Source organism: Spodoptera frugiperda, chromosome 15 (assembly GCF_023101765.2).
Source record: "Spodoptera frugiperda isolate SF20-4 chromosome 15, AGI-APGP_CSIRO_Sfru_2.0, whole genome shotgun sequence".
In the NCBI taxonomy this organism is placed as follows: domain Eukaryota; kingdom Metazoa; phylum Arthropoda; class Insecta; order Lepidoptera; family Noctuidae; genus Spodoptera; species Spodoptera frugiperda.
This window is the reverse complement of record NC_064226.1, coordinates 4,019,305-4,043,266: the sequence shown is the minus strand read 5'-3', so window position 1 is coordinate 4,043,266 and position 23,962 is coordinate 4,019,305. Positions and strand designations below refer to the sequence as shown.

Below are 23,962 nucleotides of genomic sequence, written 5' to 3'. Positions count from 1 at the left end.
GGCACACCAAAAGAAACCTTTGAGCATCAGCGCCACCTGTGTTCCTAATACTTTTTTCAGATGGCACTATAACCATCAAGGACTTTACTAAACGCATCATATCATTAGATAATAGAGGAATACCAATTAATATAAAAAGTACCAAGTATAAATAAATAATATTCTAGGAATACTTCTATCTTTTTTTCAATATCTCTATGGATGGATAAATATTTTTCGGATGAAAACTTAAAATGTTTCCGTTTTAAATATAGAGTTTATCGGAGATCCAGTAATTATTAAAAAAAACAATACCCTTTCTATAGTCGGATAAAAAAGTTGATAAATACCCGAGCAAAAACAGATATTTATAAAAAAAATGCACATCTTGTGGATAAACATTGCATTTGTAATTTTTTTTATATTTTCATAGTAACTTATATTCATTTTACAACATTTTACTCATTTATTTTATTATTTTTTAATAGGTTTTGAGAAATCACGAAAATAGTATACTTTTATTGCCATAAAAAATACATTAATAGATATTTGAATTGTCATTCGAATAAATGGCAACATTTTTAACATGGCCGCATGTTGAACGAAACGATTTTCTTTACTGTTTGCCAAAATAAACTGAAATAGTCGTAATTAGTGAGCGGATTTATGTAGATTGCATAGCCGAGAGACTGATTTGTTGGTGACATATAGTAAGGGTAAGAAATTCAGTGTGATACGTTGTATTTGACATTAGAAATTGGCGGTGTTTATTTGGTGGTAGTTCGCGATATTTATAGTTTGTTTGTGTCACAACGGCAGTGGTCTGTGAAGATGATGCATCACCCGAACATGCATCATCAGCCGATCTCGGGGCACCCGCCGCAGCACATGGGCGGGCACCAGGGAATGCCCGCGCACCATCAGATGGCCCCACATCAGATGCACAGAGAGAACAGGCACGTAACACTAACTAGGTAGAGTACCGTTCGGCTTTTCATTATTTTATTTGTTTGTAATGCTTCGCGCCCAGATATCGCTGTACACACAATCATATCACAGATCGTTTAGCAACAACAAATCGACGTAGGCCGCTATGTAGGTACTAATAGTATCAGACCGAGAGTCGTAAATCGCACGCAGTCTAAATAGGTCAAAATAGTTGAACATATTAGTTACTGCCAGTGAATTATTGTGTTGATAACCTGCAGTTGTTACTCTATACTTTCTGACTGTGTAACAATTGACCCATGATAAATATTTGGGAGTTTTCTGTCAAAACTTGTTTATAACCTATGTCTGCTGATAATATAATTATTGTATCTGGATCAACTACTAACAATAAACTGCAGTCTAACTTGTTAAATGACTTACCGGTTAATGCCAAGCAATGGAAACAAAAGATATTTGTGTTGAATATTCAATCGGATTTGTATGCCAAATACTAACTTTCACATTTATGAGTGTGGTTAATGGCACTGATATTATTCAGCATAATGATGCAGATTTCTTTATTGGTAATGTGCCTAAATAAAAACTAAGCTTTTCTCTTTTGGTGCTCCAACTAGGAAGTAACTAAAAACATTCGGTTTAATAATGTTGTGGAAAAACTCCTTTATTATATTCTCGTGAATTATGTATTAGGAGAACAGCTGATGGAAACTGATATAATATGCTAAAAACCAGGACTTGTTATTTTACCTCTTTGGTTTAACTCTCGAAAGTCATAATAATAACACCTGAAATGCCCATTTATATCCAACCTGCTTCAAGAAGCAGATTATATCATAATAAATATATTTTTATGATGAAATATTGGAATGACCAACAAAGACAATCAGTTTGTATATCTGTTTAAATAGCTTAAAATATTATTTTCTTGGTAGGTACAAAGTATTTCACATTATTTAAGAAACTGTTATCAATAAACCTATTTTTAAGTGTTCCTAGTACTTTTAATAGCCAATTATTATTCGTTACATTATGTTTTCAATGTAAAATCTCTAGGCATGCATTTTTATCTTAATCTTTTCTTCTATAATTTTGATATTATAATCCAACTAGCTTTTGCCAGGGGTTTCGCCCGCATTCCCATGGGACAAAACGTATCCTATAAGATCTCTAATTCAGCTCATACCCTGTCTGTTTCCAACATTTCACCAAAATCCATTCAGTTGTATCAGCGTGATTGACGGACAAACATCCAAACATACATTCATAGTTATAATATTAGTGTAATTAGTTTTGGTTGGTGAGAACTGAATATGAAAACTAAAACTGCCTGTAAAATAAATTAAACTGCCTTTTTTATGGGGGAAATAATCATCCAGCAAATCTTCCCGCCTTGGGTGAAGTGAGGTGAGAGGGAGTGTTATTTGCCACTGCCGGTGCATTAGACAGTATTTTTGCCAAGGTCAAACATGCAATGGGTTACTGACTAAAAAACCTCCCTGTTCCTTTGATCCTGCTTACAGTGTCTGAAGATTCTATAAATTAGACCCTTGTTAAATAATTATTGGTCATCCATAGTAATCTTATGTAGTATGACACAAATATCTCTTGGTTTTGCTGTCTTTCTTTACTCAAATGAATCTTAATACTATCACAATAATTCACTAGTAGTATTGTAAGGGTATAAAAAGTAAATAACTGGTATTTCAATCAATAGCTGTGCACTACATCTCTACTTCTGTTTACATTATATTGCTTTGTTCATCAAACTTAGAAAAAATAGATAGATGCTAACAAAAAACTTAAGTTGTATATAAAGCTTGACCTATAGTTTTCATGTTTCATTGAATAAACAACTTTTCATAACTAAGTTATAGATTTGCACATGATTGTGTTGCATTTTTAAAAAATATGTGAACCATTATTATTTTGCTGTTCCATTTATAAAAACTACAATGAACGAATAATACAAGAAGCAAGTACCTAATGTAAAAGTGCAGTATTGCACACATTTATATTAGTTGGGTACACATTTATTGAAAGTATAACCAGTAGAATTTAATTCGTTCTCAAGGTAGCCTTTAGTAATGTAAAGTGTTGAAAGTCTCAGAAGGTTCATATTACACGATCCTTGCAGTAATAATAACTGGATATGAGTTGGTTACTCGAACTTTGACACTATTTAATAAAATAACACTGTCTTTATCCGAGAAGAGAGTGGCGGCCGTATTGATATGCAAATATTGTGTAATTTGTTGATATGTCGAGGGTCTTTTGCGGCGCCCTTTGTCGCGTAAACTTGTTGGGGATGAAACTGACAAAGGAACATATGACGACGTCTCTATTGATGCGCGGGGACCGAGGTTTTGAATGGCGGCCGACCTTTCTTCGCTCAGACTAATATATCACGTCCATTGACTACTGGACAGTTGAAATAACAGTGTCTCGCCAACTGTGGAGCTGGACGGGTCACTTTCACCGAGGTCGGTGCGGCGACGGTTACTGGCGAATATTTTACGACTTTCGGTTAAAATACAACGTGATGTTTACAGCGCTCTGTGGTGCCTGTATTGCTTTACTGACTATATCGCGGGATGGTAGTGCGCGATTCTGACTGGGTTTTGGTGTGAAGGGTGCCGCTAGGTCCGGCGCAGGCGGGCGGCGCTATGGGCGCGCACGGCCAGGCGCTGGGCGGGCTGGGCGCCATGGGCGTGCCGCCGCCGCACCACACGCCGCAGCGACCACCTCACCCGATCAGGGCTATGCCACATCATCCGCAAGCGCAGCACCACTCCGTACCACCGGTAAGATACTACAACATATACTCATGTTTTTAACTCACTCAAGCTAATTACTAATATTTTTTAGTTATAAAATTAGTCAATTAGTTTATTAGTTAAAGGAATTTAGTAGCTACTGTAGATTAACATGTAACAAAATTGTGAAGCGCTGAGGGTAGATATGAATGTCCATTTCACGCAGGCGTCACTGAGCTATCATCACTCATCAGTCCATTCCTGGCCACGGCCGAAGCAAGACGGACAAAACGTCGGAAAACCGGTAAATAACAACTCGTACTCTTTCGTATCCGTCTCAAAATTTAATTCATCGCAAATCCTCATCCATTAGTTTAGATAGTAAACTAGAACTAGTAACAATTAGTACTAGAACTAGAACCTGCTTAATATAAGGGATTACCATTAGCCGTATTATATCTTAAAATTGCAGTATTGTGTGGTGGGTTCGACACCCGCACGAATAAGTCATGTTTTTTTTAAAGTACTGTCCCTTTGAATGTCCTAAGTTTAAAAAAGCAAACGATCTAAAAAGCTATTAAAAAATATAACTTTCTACATTTTAATCAAACAAGGTAATAGACACGTAAATATAAATTGAGTAAACGATTAATTTAACAAAATTATAATTTAATAATATAAGTGAAAAGAAACTAATATAAATAACTTAAATAAATCCTAATGTTGAGGAAATAACAAATTGGCAATTCGCGGACGTAGTTATTCTTGAAGTATACGCAATAGAGCAGTGCTGTAACGTGTGTTGTGTTGCCAGCAACAAATGAAGGCGCTCCGGCGTCCGTACGCGGTGAGCGGAGGCTACGGGCCGGGCGCGGGCGTGATGCCACCGCCCTACGCACAGCCGCCGCCCATGCAACCACCAGCCGTGCCTATTGCACACACAGGTATGTTCATACTTAGAGCCTTATTATAAGTACTAGCGGGTTATCAGCCGGAGCTGCGCACTACATAGCGGGTTTACCAGGGCAGGAGTAGGAACGGGGTGGTTTTTTTGTCAGTAAGAGTCTGATACTCCCTGTCGCCTCGCCTAAGGCGGGAGAAGTCAAAGGATGATTTTCCACCCCTAAAAAAAGCTGGTTATTAGCGTCTTCAAAGCGGGCATGCAACGAATACGTTACGGACGTACAACGAACTTGCCTGGCGAAAACGCCGCGGCTGCGCAGCGAACACGCCGCGAACGCGTTGTATATACGTTCGCGAGTACCACGACTGAATCTACGAGTGGAGAACTAGTAGCTTTTGTACCCTTGCCTTTGTAATGTCATTATTTCGAACTAGACTTTTTCACTCAGATGAATTACACAATTTACCTAATTATTTTATTTACAACCGCATTACATGATGTAGTTTTATAAATCGTGATTGTAGCCCTGCAAGGAATAAGATTGCTGTTACGCACATAAAATCTTGGCTTAATTGGTCATTCAATTACTATTTCAATTTTACTACATTGCAAACTGTTCGCAAGCCCATATTTATGTGGACGCACTTTATAAGAGCATTCCAATTTTTATTTCAAAACACTTCAGTAGTGATATCCAACACCATGTTGTTACTGATTGTTTTGAAAAAATTAAAGCATCCAAAGCTGATCCATCCTGCGGATCGATCATAAGCACAACACAACTCGTTTGTCAACAAAACCCGTTTAATTTTCAGCATAATGTTATCGGTCGTCATAGTTCGTGTTCATCACCATTAAGTAGATAAGGCTAAAATGTAATGTTGTGGTAGTGGTGGCGAGTGCGAGTACGGGCGCGGCCCGTGCGAGCGGCGGCGCGGGCGAGGCGGCGGAGGCGGAGGCGGCGCCCGCGCCCGCGCCCGACCACGACGACGCGCGCGACGCCAGCCCGCGCGACTGTTCGGCCAACAGTAAAGAGAAGACTCCCATGTGCCTGGTCAACGAGCTGGCCAGGTACAATAAGGTACGCACTATCTGCTAATCTTATGTAGAATCCATTATCTACTTGACTTGATGACTTTGATTTTCTGTGAATTACGCCTACTTTAATAAGTCCTAATATTTCAGATTAAGCATCAATATCGCCTCACATCAGAAACAGGACCTGCTCACAAGAAAGTATTCACAGTAACACTCCGACTGGGTGATACTGAGGAATATACTGCAGAGGTATGTTGTGATATAATACAAATTACACCCTTTTTCTTTCCTCGTATAATTAAAAATATAGTTTTATTCAACATATTTTTTCTTTCTGAGTATACTTTAGTTTTTGTGGAGAGTGTATGTGATGGTACAAGTTGTAATATTATCCAGGGGTCATCAATAAAGCGCGCGCAGCACGCGGCGGCGCAGGCCGCGCTGGGCGGCACCAGCTTCCCGCCGCCGCCGCCGCGCGCGCCCGCGCCACATGCCGCGCACCATCCGCATCATAGACATGCTGGTATGGACTCTGTTTTATTGACATCCTACCGCAGTGAGCGATTTTTGTTAGGATAAGGTTGATCCTTAACTTTATAACAGTTAATATACATTTATATATTTTGTCGTTTTTAGGCGCGGTAATGCCAACAGTAGAGCTGAACGCCCTGGCAATGAAGCTGTGCCAGCCGGCGGTGTACACGTCCATCCCGCCGGTGGCGGGCCCGGCGCGGCTGGTGCGGGCGCGCGCGCCGGCCTACCGCGCGGCCGCGCTGCTGGCGCCCGCGTACGCGGCGCCCGCGCTGCTGTACCGCGTGCGCGTGTGCGTGGGCGGGCGCGCGTGGCTGGGCGAGGGCGCCACGCCGCAGGCGGCCCGCCACGACGCGGCGGCGCGCGCGCTGCGCGACCTGCGGCCGCCGCCCGACGCCGCGCGCCCCGCGCTGCCCGCCGCCGCGCCCGACGCGCCGCCCGCACCGCACAACCACGCCAACCACAACGATGCCGACGCAGGTACGTTCTCTCAATGCTATACTTACATCACGTGTTTTAGCGCATTATCATGTTTACAAGCATCTTCAAAAGGCGCGCATCAATATAAGCATATAATGAACACGCGACGGCTGGGCAGCGAGAACGTTGCAAATACGTAGCAATTACGTTGTCTTGCAAGTAGTAAATTTTGTTGCGCGTTCACTACGTCCTTGCTACACAGTGGCAGCATGATTGTGACATATTCATAAAGTACAGTAATACTTTTTTAACCATAAAATAGAATCTAAAACAAAAATTAATAATGTTTACTTTTGTCCAGGGGGTGACAACAACGCCGACTTATTGAACTCGGAAGTAAAGTCCCCCGTCTCACTGGTGCACGAGCTCGCTCTAAAACGCAATCTCTCAGTACAGTTCACTGTCAAATCTGAACGAGGACCACCACACATGCGGGTGAGTAACATTTGATCACTAGCCACTAGCCAGCCTTTTGTCCCTACAGGAAATAAGATATGTAATAAAATCTCTACTTTCATTCAATGTACAAAAGACTACATTATCACATAACGCACTGGAGATATCGTGTGACTCATAACAAGATTATTACGTTGTATCGCCAAGTGGAGCTGTTTTTATCGTAACGTTTTGGTCTTGACTTTACACTTTAATATTTTGTACTCAGGTATTTGTAACTGCATGTACGGTGGGTGACATGGAGACGGAGGGCGAGGGCAACGGTAAGAAGGTGTCGAAGCGTCGCGCGGCCGAGCGCATGTTGGAGGAGATGCGGCGTCGCTGGCCGCCCGCGCTGCTCCGCGCCCGCCCGCCGCAGGACAAGCGACGCACGCAGCCCGCCAAGAAGAAACCCAGGAATCTCATCAAGGTCAGCGAGGTAGTTGTCAGTTTTATAGCTTAGTAGTGACATTGAGACATGTGTTTATGGTATGAAATAGGTTGGCAAATGCCATTCAAAGACTTCTGCAACACCAGACTGGACTAGTCATAAGCTTTTCGATGGTTGAAAATGGTTTATGAGGGAGAGGGTGGAGCTTTAAATAACTTTACTCACACGGCGAAAAGAAGCGTAAGCGTCGTGATTTTGCGTCACGTTGATTTTACTATGATTTACCTGGTTCATTCGTTTCGAAGCATGGCATTTCTCCGTAGCCACTGAAGAAGTCTTGTAATGTATTCACACGTATTTGATTCTTCCAGGAGGGCGCGGCGGGCGCGGGCGGCGCGGCGGGCGGCGCGGACAACCCGATCTCCCGCCTGGCGGTGGCGCGGCACGCCGTGCGCGCGCGCTCCCCGCAGTACCGCGTGCTGGAGGAGCGGGGCGCCGCGCGCCGCCGCGAGTTCCTCGTGCAGTGCGACGCGCCGCCGCACTCCGCCACCGGACTCGGGCCCAACAAGAAGACCGCCAAGCGACGCGCCGCGCACAGTACGACCTTTCTATTTGCTACAATCTAATTATATGCCATAAAACGACAGATCACTAATAAACAGACAAATCACTTGTTATAAACAGTCTACACTGACCGTTAGATACCCTGCAAAACCTCCTAGTATAGATACAAAGATATTGCCAGCCTTTTAGGAAAAAAATTTGAAATAAATAGGGGAGAAGATTGAGCCTCTAGTAAACTTATACGGTCAAATCGAAAGTTCAGCCAGAATCAACGAATACACGCTCATTCTATTACATTTAAAATTTATTTCTCCACCCATTAAGTTAAAAATCCCAAACGAGTGTATATGAACGTTCCAGACGTGTTACTAGCGATGGAGATGAGCAGTAAGCCGACGGACGCGCCCCAGAACAGCAGTAGCCCGGACTCCTCCGCCACCTCGCCCGATAGCAAGACTAACGATACTAAGCGGAAAGTAAGTTCTGTCCTATCTATTTCCACTAGACTTCCTGTACTCTGCTGATCATCAGATTTCTTATGTTTTACTACTTCTCGTGTAATTATTTCATGAGGTAACTCCAACTCAACTAATTTTGAGCCACATCAGCGGCTCATAATTATGACAATTGCATGACAAACTTCCTGATTCTCAGAAAAAAAATGACTGATCAATTTTAAATATCATTACAATTTACTTTGTATAAACAATTGATACCCTAATTATTAACTGCAAGTTATTTAAACATGATCAATTATGTTTGACTACTTTATTGGCTGTATCTCAGTTTAAAAATTATTAATAAACTAGCGGACCCGACAGACGTTGTCCTGTCTACTACTGAAAATTTTAAACTTTTTTTAATAAGCTAAAATATTCTGGACCTTTTTGATGAAAATTGTTATTCAAATGTTATGGCAATATCTAACGTCATTAATATTTGACACTGCGATGGTAGCGCCGTCTGTCGGATCCAATGTAAAACATTCCAAAATCAACAACTACTAATAAATTAAAAACTAATTAAAAAAACATTGTCCAGCGGACAAAATTGTGAATCTAAACCATTCTCAGATCCTCTTGAACACACACAAAAAGTTTCATCAAAATTGATCTAGTCGTTTAAGAGGAGTTCAGTGACATACACACTTACAGAAGAATTATATATATAAAGATATGATTGAATGACACATTATGTATTGTGTTTCCCACAGAGTACCGCGTCCCAGGACGGCGAGGCTGCCGGGGAGGTGAGGCAGCCAGTGCCTGGAGTACTACTCATGGACTACCACCAGCGCACTGGACAACCACTGCAGCCTAATGGTCAGTATCTCTATTTATTACTAAACAATCTTGCAAATGTACTTAAACTAGGAAAAATCCTAAAATAAATAAAAACAAAATCTGTGCAGGATTATTAGAACCCATCAACAACTTGGTGCTTACTTTCTAAGCAAAACAGAGGAGCAACTTTATCTTTGTAAGAAAATTGTGTGTCAAGTCAAGTGAATTGCCAAATGAACTGTACGACAATCGCGCGAATTGGGAGACTGTGTTTAAAGATTATTATTACTATGCTTTTGCAATGTTATTGTTTGTGTTCCAGGTGTAAGTGAGACTAGTGCGACGGGCGGGTCCGGCGGGAACACGCCCGGCGCCAAGGACCAGCTCATGTATTTATCGCAGCTACTAGGATTTAGCGTACAGTTCTCCGATTTCCCTAAGGTAACAACCATTATTATATGTATTTTGTATATGTCAATATTATAAATGTCTTACACTGTCAAATTTATTAAGTGTGGGAGAGCCATGCTTCGGCATGAATGGGCCGGTTCGACCGGAGTGATACTACGGCCTCACAGAAAACCGACGTGAAACAACACTTGCGTTGTGTTTTGTTGTGTGAGTGAAGTTACCGGAGGCCCACTTCCCCCCTTGCCAATCTTTCCAATCCCCGATTCCCGAACAACAGCCCTTAAATTCCTAACCCCCAAAAAGCCGGTAACGCACTTGTCATGCCTCTGGTGTTTGTGTCCATTGGCGGCGGCGATTGCTTACCATCAGGTGATCCGTCTGTACGTGTAACGACGTATTTCATAAAAAAAATCACACAAATATGAGTTGGATAAACAATGCCCCGTCCCCCGCAGCGCAACCACGGCGAGTACCTGTCGCTGGTGTCGCTGTCGACGGAGCCGCCCGTCATGTGCCACGGCGGCGGGCCCTCCACCGCGCACTCCCACGAGCAGTGCTCCCGCGCCGCACTGCGCGCGCTCACGCTCATGGGGCTCGACGCACCCACGCACCCGTACGTACTGCACACTGTCTATTACTAGTCACATACAATCAATATACACACTCCCACGAGCAGTGCTCCCGCGCCGCACTGCGCGCGCTCACACTCATGGGGCTCGACGCACCCACGCACCCGTACGTACTGCACACTGTCTATTACTAGTCACATACAATCAATATACACACTCCCACGAGCAGTGCTCCCGCGCCGCACTGCGCGCGCTCACACTCATGGGGCTCGACGCACCCACGCACCCGTACGTACTGCACACTGTCTATTACTAGTCACATACAATCAATATACACACTCCCACGAGCAGTGCTCCCGCGCCGCACTGCGCGCGCTCACACTCATGGGGCTCGACGCACCCACGCACCCGTACGTACTGCACACTGTCTATTACTAGTCACATACAATCAATATACACACTCCCACGAGCAGTGCTCCCGCGCCGCACTGCGCGCGCTCACACTCATGGGGCTCGACGCACCCACGCACCCGTACGTACTGCACACTGTCTATTACTAGTCACATACAATCAATATACACACTCCCACGAGCAGTGCTCCCGCGCCGCACTGCGCGCGCTCACACTCATGGGGCTCGACGCACCCACGCACCCGTACGTACTGCACACTGTCTATTACTAGTCACATACAATCAATATACACACTCCCACGAGCAGTGCTCCCGCGCCGCACTGCGCGCGCTCACACTCATGGGGCTCGACGCACCCACGCACCCGTACGTACTGCACACTGTCTATTACTAGTCACATACAATCAATATACACACTCCCACGAGCAGTGCTCCCGCGCCGCACTGCGCGCGCTCACACTCATGGGGCTCGACGCACCCACGCACCCGTACGTACTGCACACTGTCTATTACTAGTCACATACAATCAATATACACACTCCCACGAGCAGTGCTCCCGCGCCGCACTGCGCGCGCTCACACTCATGGGGCTCGACGCACCCACGCACCCGTACGTACTGCACACTGTCTATTACTAGTCACATACAATCAATATACACACTCCCACGAGCAGTGCTCCCGCGCCGCACTGCGCGCGCTCACACTCATGGGGCTCGACGCACCCACGCACCCGTACGTACTGCACACTGTCTATTACTAGTCACATACAATCAATATACACACTCCCACGAGCAGTGCTCCCGCGCCGCACTGCGCGCGCTCACACTCATGGGGCTCGACGCACCCACGCACCCGTACGTACTGCACACTGTCTATTACTAGTCACATACAATCAATATACACACTCCCACGAGCAGTGCTCCCGCGCCGCACTGCGCGCGCTCACACTCATGGGGCTCGACGCACCCACGCACCCGTACGTACTGCACACTGTCTATTACTAGTCACATACAATCAATATACACACTCCCACGAGCAGTGCTCCCGCGCCGCACTGCGCGCGCTCACACTCATGGGGCTCGACGCACCCACGCACCCGTACGTACTGCACACTGTCTATTACTAGTCACATACAATCAATATACACACTCCCACGAGCAGTGCTCCCGCGCCGCACTGCGCGCGCTCACACTCATGGGGCTCGACGCACCCACGCACCCGTACGTACTGCACACTGTCTATTACTAGTCACATACAATCAATATACACACTCCCACGAGCAGTGCTCCCGCGCCGCACTGCGCGCGCTCACACTCATGGGGCTCGACGCACCCACGCACCCGTACGTACTGCACACTGTCTATTACTAGTCACATACAATCAATATACACACTCCCACGAGCAGTGCTCCCGCGCCGCACTGCGCGCGCTCACACTCATGGGGCTCGACGCACCCACGCACCCGTACGTACTGCACACTGTCTATTACTAGTCACATACAATCAATATACACACTCCCACGAGCAGTGCTCCCGCGCCGCACTGCGCGCGCTCACACTCATGGGGCTCGACGCACCCACGCACCCGTACGTACTGCACACTGTCTATTACTAGTCACATACAATCAATATACACACTCCCACGAGCAGTGCTCCCGCGCCGCACTGCGCGCGCTCACACTCATGGGGCTCGACGCACCCACGCACCCGTACGTACTGCACACTGTCTATTACTAGTCACATACAATCAATATACACACTCCCACGAGCAGTGCTCCCGCGCCGCACTGCGCGCGCTCACACTCATGGGGCTCGACGCACCCACGCACCCGTACGTACTGCACACTGTCTATTACTAGTCACATACAATCAATATACACACTCCCACGAGCAGTGCTCCCGCGCCGCACTGCGCGCGCTCACACTCATGGGGCTCGACGCACCCACGCACCCGTACGTACTGCACACTGTCTATTACTAGTCACATACAATCAATATACACACTCCCACGAGCAGTGCTCCCGCGCCGCACTGCGCGCGCTCACACTCATGGGGCTCGACGCACCCACGCACCCGTACGTACTGCACACTGTCTATTACTAGTCACATACAATCAATATACACACTCCCACGAGCAGTGCTCCCGCGCCGCACTGCGCGCGCTCACACTCATGGGGCTCGACGCACCCACGCACCCGTACGTACTGCACACTGTCTATTACTAGTCACATACAATCAATATACACACTCCCACGAGCAGTGCTCCCGCGCCGCACTGCGCGCGCTCACACTCATGGGGCTCGACGCACCCACGCACCCGTACGTACTGCACACTGTCTATTACTAGTCACATACAATCAATATACACACTCCCACGAGCAGTGCTCCCGCGCCGCACTGCGCGCGCTCACACTCATGGGGCTCGACGCACCCACGCACCCGTACGTACTGCACACTGTCTATTACTAGTCACATACAATCAATATACACACTCCCACGAGCAGTGCTCCCGCGCCGCACTGCGCGCGCTCACACTCATGGGGCTCGACGCACCCACGCACCCGTACGTACTGCACACTGTCTATTACTAGTCACATACAATCAATATACACACTCCCACGAGCAGTGCTCCCGCGCCGCACTGCGCGCGCTCACACTCATGGGGCTCGACGCACCCACGCACCCGTACGTACTGCACACTGTCTATTACTAGTCACATACAATCAATATACACACTCCCACGAGCAGTGCTCCCGCGCCGCACTGCGCGCGCTCACACTCATGGGGCTCGACGCACCCACGCACCCGTACGTACTGCACACTGTCTATTACTAGTCACATACAATCAATATACACACTCCCACGAGCAGTGCTCCCGCGCCGCACTGCGCGCGCTCACACTCATGGGGCTCGACGCACCCACGCACCCGTACGTACTGCACACTGTCTATTACTAGTCACATACAATCAATATACACACTCCCACGAGCAGTGCTCCCGCGCCGCACTGCGCGCGCTCACACTCATGGGGCTCGACGCACCCACGCACCCGTACGTACTGCACACTGTCTATTACTAGTCACATACAATCAATATACACACTCCCACGAGCAGTGCTCCCGCGCCGCACTGCGCGCGCTCACACTCATGGGGCTCGACGCACCCACGCACCCGTACGTACTGCACACTGTCTATTACTAGTCACATACAATCAATATACACACTCCCACGAGCAGTGCTCCCGCGCCGCACTGCGCGCGCTCACACTCATGGGGCTCGACGCACCCACGCACCCGTACGTACTGCACACTGTCTATTACTAGTCACATACAATCAATATACACACTCCCACGAGCAGTGCTCCCGCGCCGCACTGCGCGCGCTCACACTCATGGGGCTCGACGCACCCACGCACCCGTACGTACTGCACACTGTCTATTACTAGTCACATACAATCAATATACACACTCCCACGAGCAGTGCTCCCGCGCCGCACTGCGCGCGCTCACACTCATGGGGCTCGACGCACCCACGCACCCGTACGTACTGCACACTGTCTATTACTAGTCACATACAATCAATATACACACTCCCACGAGCAGTGCTCCCGCGCCGCACTGCGCGCGCTCACACTCATGGGGCTCGACGCACCCACGCACCCGTACGTACTGCACACTGTCTATTACTAGTCACATACAATCAATATACACACTCCCACGAGCAGTGCTCCCGCGCCGCACTGCGCGCGCTCACACTCATGGGGCTCGACGCACCCACGCACCCGTACGTACTGCACACTGTCTATTACTAGTCACATACAATCAATATACACACTCCCACGAGCAGTGCTCCCGCGCCGCACTGCGCGCGCTCACACTCATGGGGCTCGACGCACCCACGCACCCGTACGTACTGCACACTGTCTATTACTAGTCACATACAATCAATATACACACTCCCACGAGCAGTGCTCCCGCGCCGCACTGCGCGCGCTCACACTCATGGGGCTCGACGCACCCACGCACCCGTACGTACTGCACACTGTCTATTACTAGTCACATACAATCAATATACACACTCCCACGAGCAGTGCTCCCGCGCCGCACTGCGCGCGCTCACACTCATGGGGCTCGACGCACCCACGCACCCGTACGTACTGCACACTGTCTATTACTAGTCACATACAATCAATATACACACTCCCACGAGCAGTGCTCCCGCGCCGCACTGCGCGCGCTCACACTCATGGGGCTCGACGCACCCACGCACCCGTACGTACTGCACACTGTCTATTACTAGTCACATACAATCAATATACACACTCCCACGAGCAGTGCTCCCGCGCCGCACTGCGCGCGCTCACACTCATGGGGCTCGACGCACCCACGCACCCGTACGTACTGCACACTGTCTATTACTAGTCACATACAATCAATATACACACTCCCACGAGCAGTGCTCCCGCGCCGCACTGCGCGCGCTCACACTCATGGGGCTCGACGCACCCACGCACCCGTACGTACTGCACACTGTCTATTACTAGTCACATACAATCAATATACACACTCCCACGAGCAGTGCTCCCGCGCCGCACTGCGCGCGCTCACACTCATGGGGCTCGACGCACCCACGCACCCGTACGTACTGCACACTGTCTATTACTAGTCACATACAATCAATATACACACTCCCACGAGCAGTGCTCCCGCGCCGCACTGCGCGCGCTCACACTCATGGGGCTCGACGCACCCACGCACCCGTACGTACTGCACACTGTCTATTACTAGTCACATACAATCAATATACACACTCCCACGAGCAGTGCTCCCGCGCCGCACTGCGCGCGCTCACACTCATGGGGCTCGACGCACCCACGCACCCGTACGTACTGCACACTGTCTATTACTAGTCACATACAATCAATATACACACTCCCACGAGCAGTGCTCCCGCGCCGCACTGCGCGCGCTCACACTCATGGGGCTCGACGCACCCACGCACCCGTACGTACTGCACACTGTCTATTACTAGTCACATACAATCAATATACACACTCCCACGAGCAGTGCTCCCGCGCCGCACTGCGCGCGCTCACACTCATGGGGCTCGACGCACCCACGCACCCGTACGTACTGCACACTGTCTATTACTAGTCACATACAATCAATATACACACTCCCACGAGCAGTGCTCCCGCGCCGCACTGCGCGCGCTCACACTCATGGGGCTCGACGCACCCACGCACCCGTACGTACTGCACACTGTCTATTACTAGTCACATACAATCAATATACACACTCCCACGAGCAGTGCTCCCGCGCCGCACTGCGCGCGCTCACACTCATGGGGCTCGACGCACCCACGCACCCGTACGTACTGCACACTGTCTATTACTAGTCACATACAATCAATATACACACTCCCACGAGCAGTGCTCCCGCGCCGCACTGCGCGCGCTCACACTCATGGGGCTCGACGCACCCACGCACCCGTACGTACTGCACACTGTCTATTACTAGTCACATACAATCAATATACACACTCCCACGAGCAGTGCTCCCGCGCCGCACTGCGCGCGCTCACACTCATGGGGCTCGACGCACCCACGCACCCGTACGTACTGCACACTGTCTATTACTAGTCACATACAATCAATATACACACTCCCACGAGCAGTGCTCCCGCGCCGCACTGCGCGCGCTCACACTCATGGGGCTCGACGCACCCACGCACCCGTACGTACTGCACACTGTCTATTACTAGTCACATACAATCAATATACACACTCCCACGAGCAGTGCTCCCGCGCCGCACTGCGCGCGCTCACACTCATGGGGCTCGACGCACCCACGCACCCGTACGTACTGCACACTGTCTATTACTAGTCACATACAATCAATATACACACTCCCACGAGCAGTGCTCCCGCGCCGCACTGCGCGCGCTCACACTCATGGGGCTCGACGCACCCACGCACCCGTACGTACTGCACACTGTCTATTACTAGTCACATACAATCAATATACACACTCCCACGAGCAGTGCTCCCGCGCCGCACTGCGCGCGCTCACACTCATGGGGCTCGACGCACCCACGCACCCGTACGTACTGCACACTGTCTATTACTAGTCACATACAATCAATATACACACTCCCACGAGCAGTGCTCCCGCGCCGCACTGCGCGCGCTCACACTCATGGGGCTCGACGCACCCACGCACCCGTACGTACTGCACACTGTCTATTACTAGTCACATACAATCAATATACACACTCCCACGAGCAGTGCTCCCGCGCCGCACTGCGCGCGCTCACACTCATGGGGCTCGACGCACCCACGCACCCGTACGTACTGCACACTGTCTATTACTAGTCACATACAATCAATATACACACTCCCACGAGCAGTGCTCCCGCGCCGCACTGCGCGCGCTCACACTCATGGGGCTCGACGCACCCACGCACCCGTACGTACTGCACACTGTCTATTACTAGTCACATACAATCAATATACACACTCCCACGAGCAGTGCTCCCGCGCCGCACTGCGCGCGCTCACACTCATGGGGCTCGACGCACCCACGCACCCGTACGTACTGCACACTGTCTATTACTAGTCACATACAATCAATATACACACTCCCACGAGCAGTGCTCCCGCGCCGCACTGCGCGCGCTCACACTCATGGGGCTCGACGCACCCACGCACCCGTACGTACTGCACACTGTCTATTACTAGTCACATACAATCAATATACACACTCCCACGAGCAGTGCTCCCGCGCCGCACTGCGCGCGCTCACACTCATGGGGCTCGACGCACCCACGCACCCGTACGTACTGCACACTGTCTATTACTAGTCACATACAATCAATATACACACTCCCACGAGCAGTGCTCCCGCGCCGCACTGCGCGCGCTCACACTCATGGGGCTCGACGCACCCACGCACCCGTACGTACTGCACACTGTCTATTACTAGTCACATACAATCAATATACACACTCCCACGAGCAGTGCTCCCGCGCCGCACTGCGCGCGCTCACACTCATGGGGCTCGACGCACCCACGCACCCGTACGTACTGCACACTGTCTATTACTAGTCACATACAATCAATATACACACTCCCACGAGCAGTGCTCCCGCGCCGCACTGCGCGCGCTCACACTCATGGGGCTCGACGCACCCACGCACCCGTACGTACTGCACACTGTCTATTACTAGTCACATACAATCAATATACACACTCCCACGAGCAGTGCTCCCGCGCCGCACTGCGCGCGCTCACACTCATGGGGCTCGACGCACCCACGCACCCGTACGTACTGCACACTGTCTATTACTAGTCACATACAATCAATATACACACTCCCACGAGCAGTGCTCCCGCGCCGCACTGCGCGCGCTCACGCTCATGGGGCTCGACGCACCCACGCACCCGTACGTACTGCACACTGTCTATTACTAGTCACATACAATCAATATACACACTCCCACGAGCAGTGCTCCCGCGCCGCACTGCGCGCGCTCACACTCATGGGGCTCGACGCACCCACGCACCCGTACGTACTGCACACTGTCTATTACTAGTCACATACAATCAATATACACACTCCCACGAGCAGTGCTCCCGCGCCGCACTGCGCGCGCTCACACTCATGGGGCTCGACGCACCCACGCACCCGTACGTACTGCACACTGTCTATTACTAGTCACATACAATCAATATACACACTCCCACGAGCAGTGCTCCCGCGCCGCACTGCGCGCGCTCACACTCATGGGGCTCGACGCACCCACGCACCCGTACGTACTGCACACTGTCTATTACTAGTCACATACAATCAATATACACACTCCCACGAGCAGTGCTCCCGCGCCGCACTGCGCGCGCTCACACTCATGGGGCTCGACGCACCCACGCACCCGTACGTACTGCACACTGTCTATTACTAGTCACATACAATCAATATACACACTCCCACGAGCAGTGCTCCCGCGCCGCACTGCGCGCGCTCACACTCATGGGGCTCGACGCACCCACGCACCCGTACGTACTGCACACTGTCTATTACTAGTCACATACAATCAATATACACACTCCCACGAGCAGTGCTCCCGCGCCGCACTGCGCGCACTCACGCTCATGGGGCTCGACGCACCCACGCACCCGTACGTACTGCACACTGTCTATTACTAGTCACATACAATCAATATACACACTCCCACGAGCAGTGCTCCCGCGCCGCACTGCGCGCGCTCACACTCATGGGGCTCGACGCACCCACGCACCCGTACGTACTGCACACTGTCTATTACTAGTCACATACAATCAATATACACACTCCCACGAGCAGTGCTCCCGCGCCGCACTGCGCGCGCTCACACTCATGGGGCTCGACGCACCCACGCACCCGTACGTACTGCACACTGTCTATTACTAGTCACATACAATCAATATACACACTCCCACGAGCAGTGCTCCCGCGCCGCACTGCGCGCGCTCACACTCATGGGGCTCGACGCACCCACGCACCCGTACGTACTGCACACTGTCTATTACTAGTCACATACAATCAATATACACACTCCCACGAGCAGTGCTCCCGCGCCGCACTGCGCGCGCTCACACTCATGGGGCTCGACGCACCCACGCACCCGTACGTACTGCACACTGTCTATTACTAGTCACATACAATCAATATACACACTCCCACGAGCAGTGCTCCCGCGCCGCACTGCGCGCGCTCACACTCATGGGGCTCGACGCACCCACGCACCCGTACGTACTGCACACTGTCTATTACTAGTCACATACAATCAATATACACACTCCCACGAGCAGTGCTCCCGCGCCGCACTGCGCGCACTCACGCTCATGGGGCTCGACGCACCCACGCACCCGTACGTACTGCACACTGTCTATTACTAGTCACATACAATCAATATACACACTCCCACGAGCAGTGCTCCCGCGCCGCACTGCGCGCGCTCACGCTCATGGGGCTCGACGCACCCACGCACCCGTACGTACTGCACACTGTCTATTACTAGTCACATACAATCAATATACACACTCCCACGAGCAGTGCTCCCGCGCCGCACTGCGCGCACTCACGCTCATGGGGCTCGACGCACCCACGCACCCGTACGTACTGCACACTGTCTATTACTAGTCACATACAATCAATATACACACTCCCACGAGCAGTGCTCCCGCGCCGCACTGCGCGCGCTCACGCTCATGGGGCTCGACGCACCCACGCACCCGTACGTACTGCACACTGTCTATTACTAGTCACATACAATCAATATACACACTCCCACGAGCAGTGCTCCCGCGCCGCACTGCGCGCGCTCACACTCATGGGGCTCGACGCACCCACGCACCCGTACGTACTGCACACTGTCTATTACTAGTCACATACAATCAATATACACACTCCCACGAGCAGTGCTCCCGCGCCGCACTGCGCGCGCTCACACTCATGGGGCTCGACGCACCCACGCACCCGTACGTACTGCACACTGTCTATTACTAGTCACATACAATCAATATACACACTCCCACGAGCAGTGCTCCCGCGCCGCACTGCGCGCGCTCACACTCATGGGGCTCGACGCACCCACGCACCCGTACGTACTGCACACTGTCTATTACTAGTCACATACAATCAATATACACACTCCCACGAGCAGTGCTCCCGCGCCGCACTGCGCGCGCTCACACTCATGGGGCTCGACGCACCCACGCACCCGTACGTACTGCACACTGTCTATTACTAGTCACATACAATCAATATACACACTCCCACGAGCAGTGCTCCCGCGCCGCACTGCGCGCGCTCACACTCATGGGGCTCGACGCACCCACGCACCCGTACGTACTGCACACTGTCTATTACTAGTCACATACAATCAATATACACACTCCCACGAGCAGTGCTCCCGCGCCGCACTGCGCGCACTCACGCTCATGGGGCTCGACGCACCCACGCACCCGTACGTACTGCACACTGTCTATTACTAGTCACATACAATCAATATACACACTCCCACGAGCAGTGCTCCCGCGCCGCACTGCGCGCGTCACGCTCATGGGGCTCGACGCACCCACGCACCCGTACGTACTGCACACTGTCTATTACTAGTCACATACAATCAATATACACACTCCCACGAGCAGTGCTCCCGCGCCGCACTGCGCGCGCTCACACTCATGGGGCTCGACGCACCCACGCACCCGTACGTACTGCACACTGTCTATTACTAGTCACATACAATCAATATACACACTCCCACGAGCAGTGCTCCCGCGCCGCACTGCGCGCGCTCACACTCATGGGGCTCGACGCACCCACGCACCCGTACGTACTGCACACTGTCTATTACTAGTCACATACAATCAATATACACACTCCCACGAGCAGTGCTCCCGCGCCGCACTGCGCGCGCTCACACTCATGGGGCTCGACGCACCCACGCACCCGTACGTACTGCACACTGTCTATTACTAGTCACATACAATCAATATACACACTCCCACGAGCAGTGCTCCCGCGCCGCACTGCGCGCACTCACGCTCATGGGGCTCGACGCACCCACGCACCCGTACGTACTGCACACTGTCTATTACTAGTCACATACAATCAATATACACAACTTATTATTAAAGTGATGCCTGTCAAACAAGATCATATTTTAACATTAAAAGTTCTCCACTCACTGTCCCTTGGAATGATCCTGTTCTGTGCGCTTAGTACGAGTTTGCTTTACGTTTAAAGTAATCGAAACGAGAGCGCATTTGGCGCTCGAATTGGCCGCCTCGAATAAACCAACCAACACAAGTAACAGTAATGCAGTGTAGTCGTGTTTCATTAACAATTTCTTTACTAATATCGTTTTCTCTACATTCCAGAATACAAAGCGTAAGCAGTACTCCCGCCAAGACGAGCGTAGTAAGTAACGGCATCGCCGAGTAGAGCACGCGGCGAGTCCCGGCCTGCAGCTAACTTCACCGCCATCTCGCTAACTGGTCGACTAATATTGCAATATGTACCCATGTGAATATCTCACAGCACGAAATGTTCGGGACGATCTCGCAAAATTCAACTATTGACTATTTTGTGCCGTTTCCGGCTATGATATATTCACGACGTTTTGTTTGATCTCGAGTCTTGCAACAACTATTAATTTTCATCGATGAACTTTCATATTTTTTTGAATTTTAAATGTATATTTTTTGTTATACATTGCGTTATACGATCTGTAAGAAACTACTTAGTTAATTTAATGTTTACGTTTACTGGAATTATGTACTGAAGCTCACAAATTAGGTTTAAAACTTTTATATTTATTACAAAAAATGTTTGGTTGTCTTGTTTTTATTAGGAGCAACGCTCATCTATCGTATTTTTTAAAATAACTTTATATTGCGACGTAAGCCAGATATGATCTAAACTAGTTGCTATGTGTATTGGCTATAATATATACTGAAACTGTCTTATTGTATAAGAATCGTAGAATATAAAAATAAAATATCATTAAATTATGTAGGAACGAATATTGTAACGAAACTGGGGCTGTGAAGCCAAACCAAATGGGTTTCCTTGGGACGAGCGGCGGGCTCGGTCCGTCCCGTCCCGACGAACTGACGTTACATCATGCGGCCATGGTGTACTAGGTTAGCTCCGCAGTAGTAATCGCCGTGTCCCTCGTCCGCCTGTAGCTGCACGTTGTACGTGCGCCTCCACTTCAGTATTTTCTACCGTTGTTCATTGCTATTCCTGTATAGTTAGGATACTCGCGGGGGCTACGGCGATTAGGACGATGTTTGGCCTCGATTTTTAACTGACTTATTAGTGGATGAGCGTTAAGAATAGTTCCCCTGACCCTAAGCTATGAAATGTGTAATTTTAGACTAACGATAGATTTCACACGCTGACACGAGACGAGTTGGATGCTGCCTGTCAACTTGGCATAAGGTTGAAGGTTGCTTGTATACCTAGGCTCTGTGTAACCTATATTTAATGCATGTACCACGTAATTGTTTAGTATAGCGTTTTATTATTATTGACATTTAAACAATGTTCTTTCTAGGTGTTAATTGTAATCAATATAATACAATTGATCGGTACAATATGTATGTATTTAAACCATATGTATTGGATTAATGTGTGTATGTTTAATTAAGTTTGTGTTGTCGTGAGGATGCGATCCAAGCGGGACCCAGGCACCGGTCAATTGTATGTTCTGTACCGAGGGATTGTACATTTCATTGTAATGGGTCCGCGATCATACGAGCACGTACATGTCGATGTAACCGTGTCTTATACTTTGCAACTGTAGTTTATGTAATACTACAATCTAAGCATTATATACTAGCGATGTGTTTACTTCTTCGTTTGTACGTTCAAACGATTTTAAATCGAGGCCATCGATCAATTTCTTCATGTTGGAAGTTGCACAAGTAACTAAGCATAAAGAAATTAAACTTATTATTGGATAAAGAAAAACGCCAAAAGGGCATTAAGAAGTTTATTTATTTTGTTGTAAGCAACTAATATTTTATATTATTACGTAGGTTGGAGCAAGTCCCAATTGGATTTCGTGCTTTTAGCAACTGTACTGTAAGGATATAACAATAAAAAGTTGAATATTATTTTTTTGTTTTATTTAATTCATACAACATCCCTTTGATTATAATCGAAATGCGCTCGAAACCAGTTGGCGGTGCGCGCTAAAATTTTAAAAGTTCATTTTTCTTTTTCTTTGATTAATTGAACAAATAACTCGAGATTGGTCATCAATCCTCACTGTCTAATATCATGCGTTGCAGCCAGTAGGCAAGCCGCCCCCTCATTTTTTCAGGGTGGAAAATCATCCAATGACTTCTATCGCCTTGGGCAAGGCGAGAGGGAGTGTCAGACTCTTACTGACTAAAAATCACCCCGTTCCTACTCCTGCTTTCCGAGTCGAAGCCCCGGTAGTACAGTACAGTATAGTAGCTAGGTAGTCCGCAGCTCCGGATCAAGCATCAGCCCTAATGGGCCCCATCTGTGGTGGTCTGATGGCGCTTTGAGGCGCAGCAGCGATCAGTATAATTCCAGACCACCAAGGATACACACAAGACGAGCTGTTGCATTATACTGACTAGATACACAGAAAAAAAATAAGGCGTACTAGGTTCTGGGTGCATCTACCGAAAGCAGAAAGAAATCGTTAAAGATTATTTGTTATTCTTGTTAATGGGTTAAATCAG

At 49.3% G+C, this 23,962-nt stretch overlaps 1 protein-coding gene across 5 annotated transcripts; it reads left to right on the top strand.

Moving 5' to 3' along the window:
• The first annotated feature begins 527 nt into the window (after positions 1–527).
• Positions 528–23,362, top strand: LOC118269741 (double-stranded RNA-binding protein Staufen homolog 2). 5 transcript variants are annotated; one of them, XM_035585024.2, is made up of 17 exons: positions 528–695; positions 799–953; positions 3,560–3,731; positions 3,910–3,987; positions 4,498–4,627; positions 5,478–5,668; positions 5,773–5,874; positions 6,022–6,148; positions 6,262–6,636; positions 6,938–7,071; positions 7,301–7,501; positions 7,834–8,059; positions 8,387–8,502; positions 9,240–9,348; positions 9,632–9,750; positions 10,176–10,333; positions 21,620–23,362. In XM_035585024.2, the coding sequence occupies exons 2-17, from the start codon at positions 811–813 to the stop codon at positions 21,681–21,683; spliced, it is 2,445 nt and encodes an 814-aa protein (XP_035440917.2). In that variant the 5' UTR covers positions 528–695; positions 799–810; the 3' UTR covers positions 21,684–23,362. The 5 variants fall into 5 exon arrangements, with proteins under 5 accessions (XP_035440917.2, XP_035440927.2, XP_035440908.2 ...); XM_035585034.2 differs by having other exon boundaries at positions 7,301–7,510; positions 8,399–8,502; XM_035585015.2 differs by having other exon boundaries at positions 7,301–7,510.
• The last annotated feature ends 600 nt before the right edge of the window (positions 23,363–23,962 follow it).

Excerpts from the sequence above, each read along its gene's own strand:
- LOC118269741 (XM_035585015.2), top strand. The coding sequence starts at position 811 with ATGATGCATCACCCGAACATGCATCATCAGCCGATCTCGGGGCACCCG. Across the intron at positions 4,628-5,477 it reads CGTGCCTATTGCACACACAG|TGGTGGCGAGTGCGAGTACG; the intron begins GTATGTTCATAC and ends ATGTTGTGGTAG. Across the intron at positions 5,669-5,772 it reads AGCTGGCCAGGTACAATAAG|ATTAAGCATCAATATCGCCT; the intron begins GTACGCACTATC and ends CTAATATTTCAG.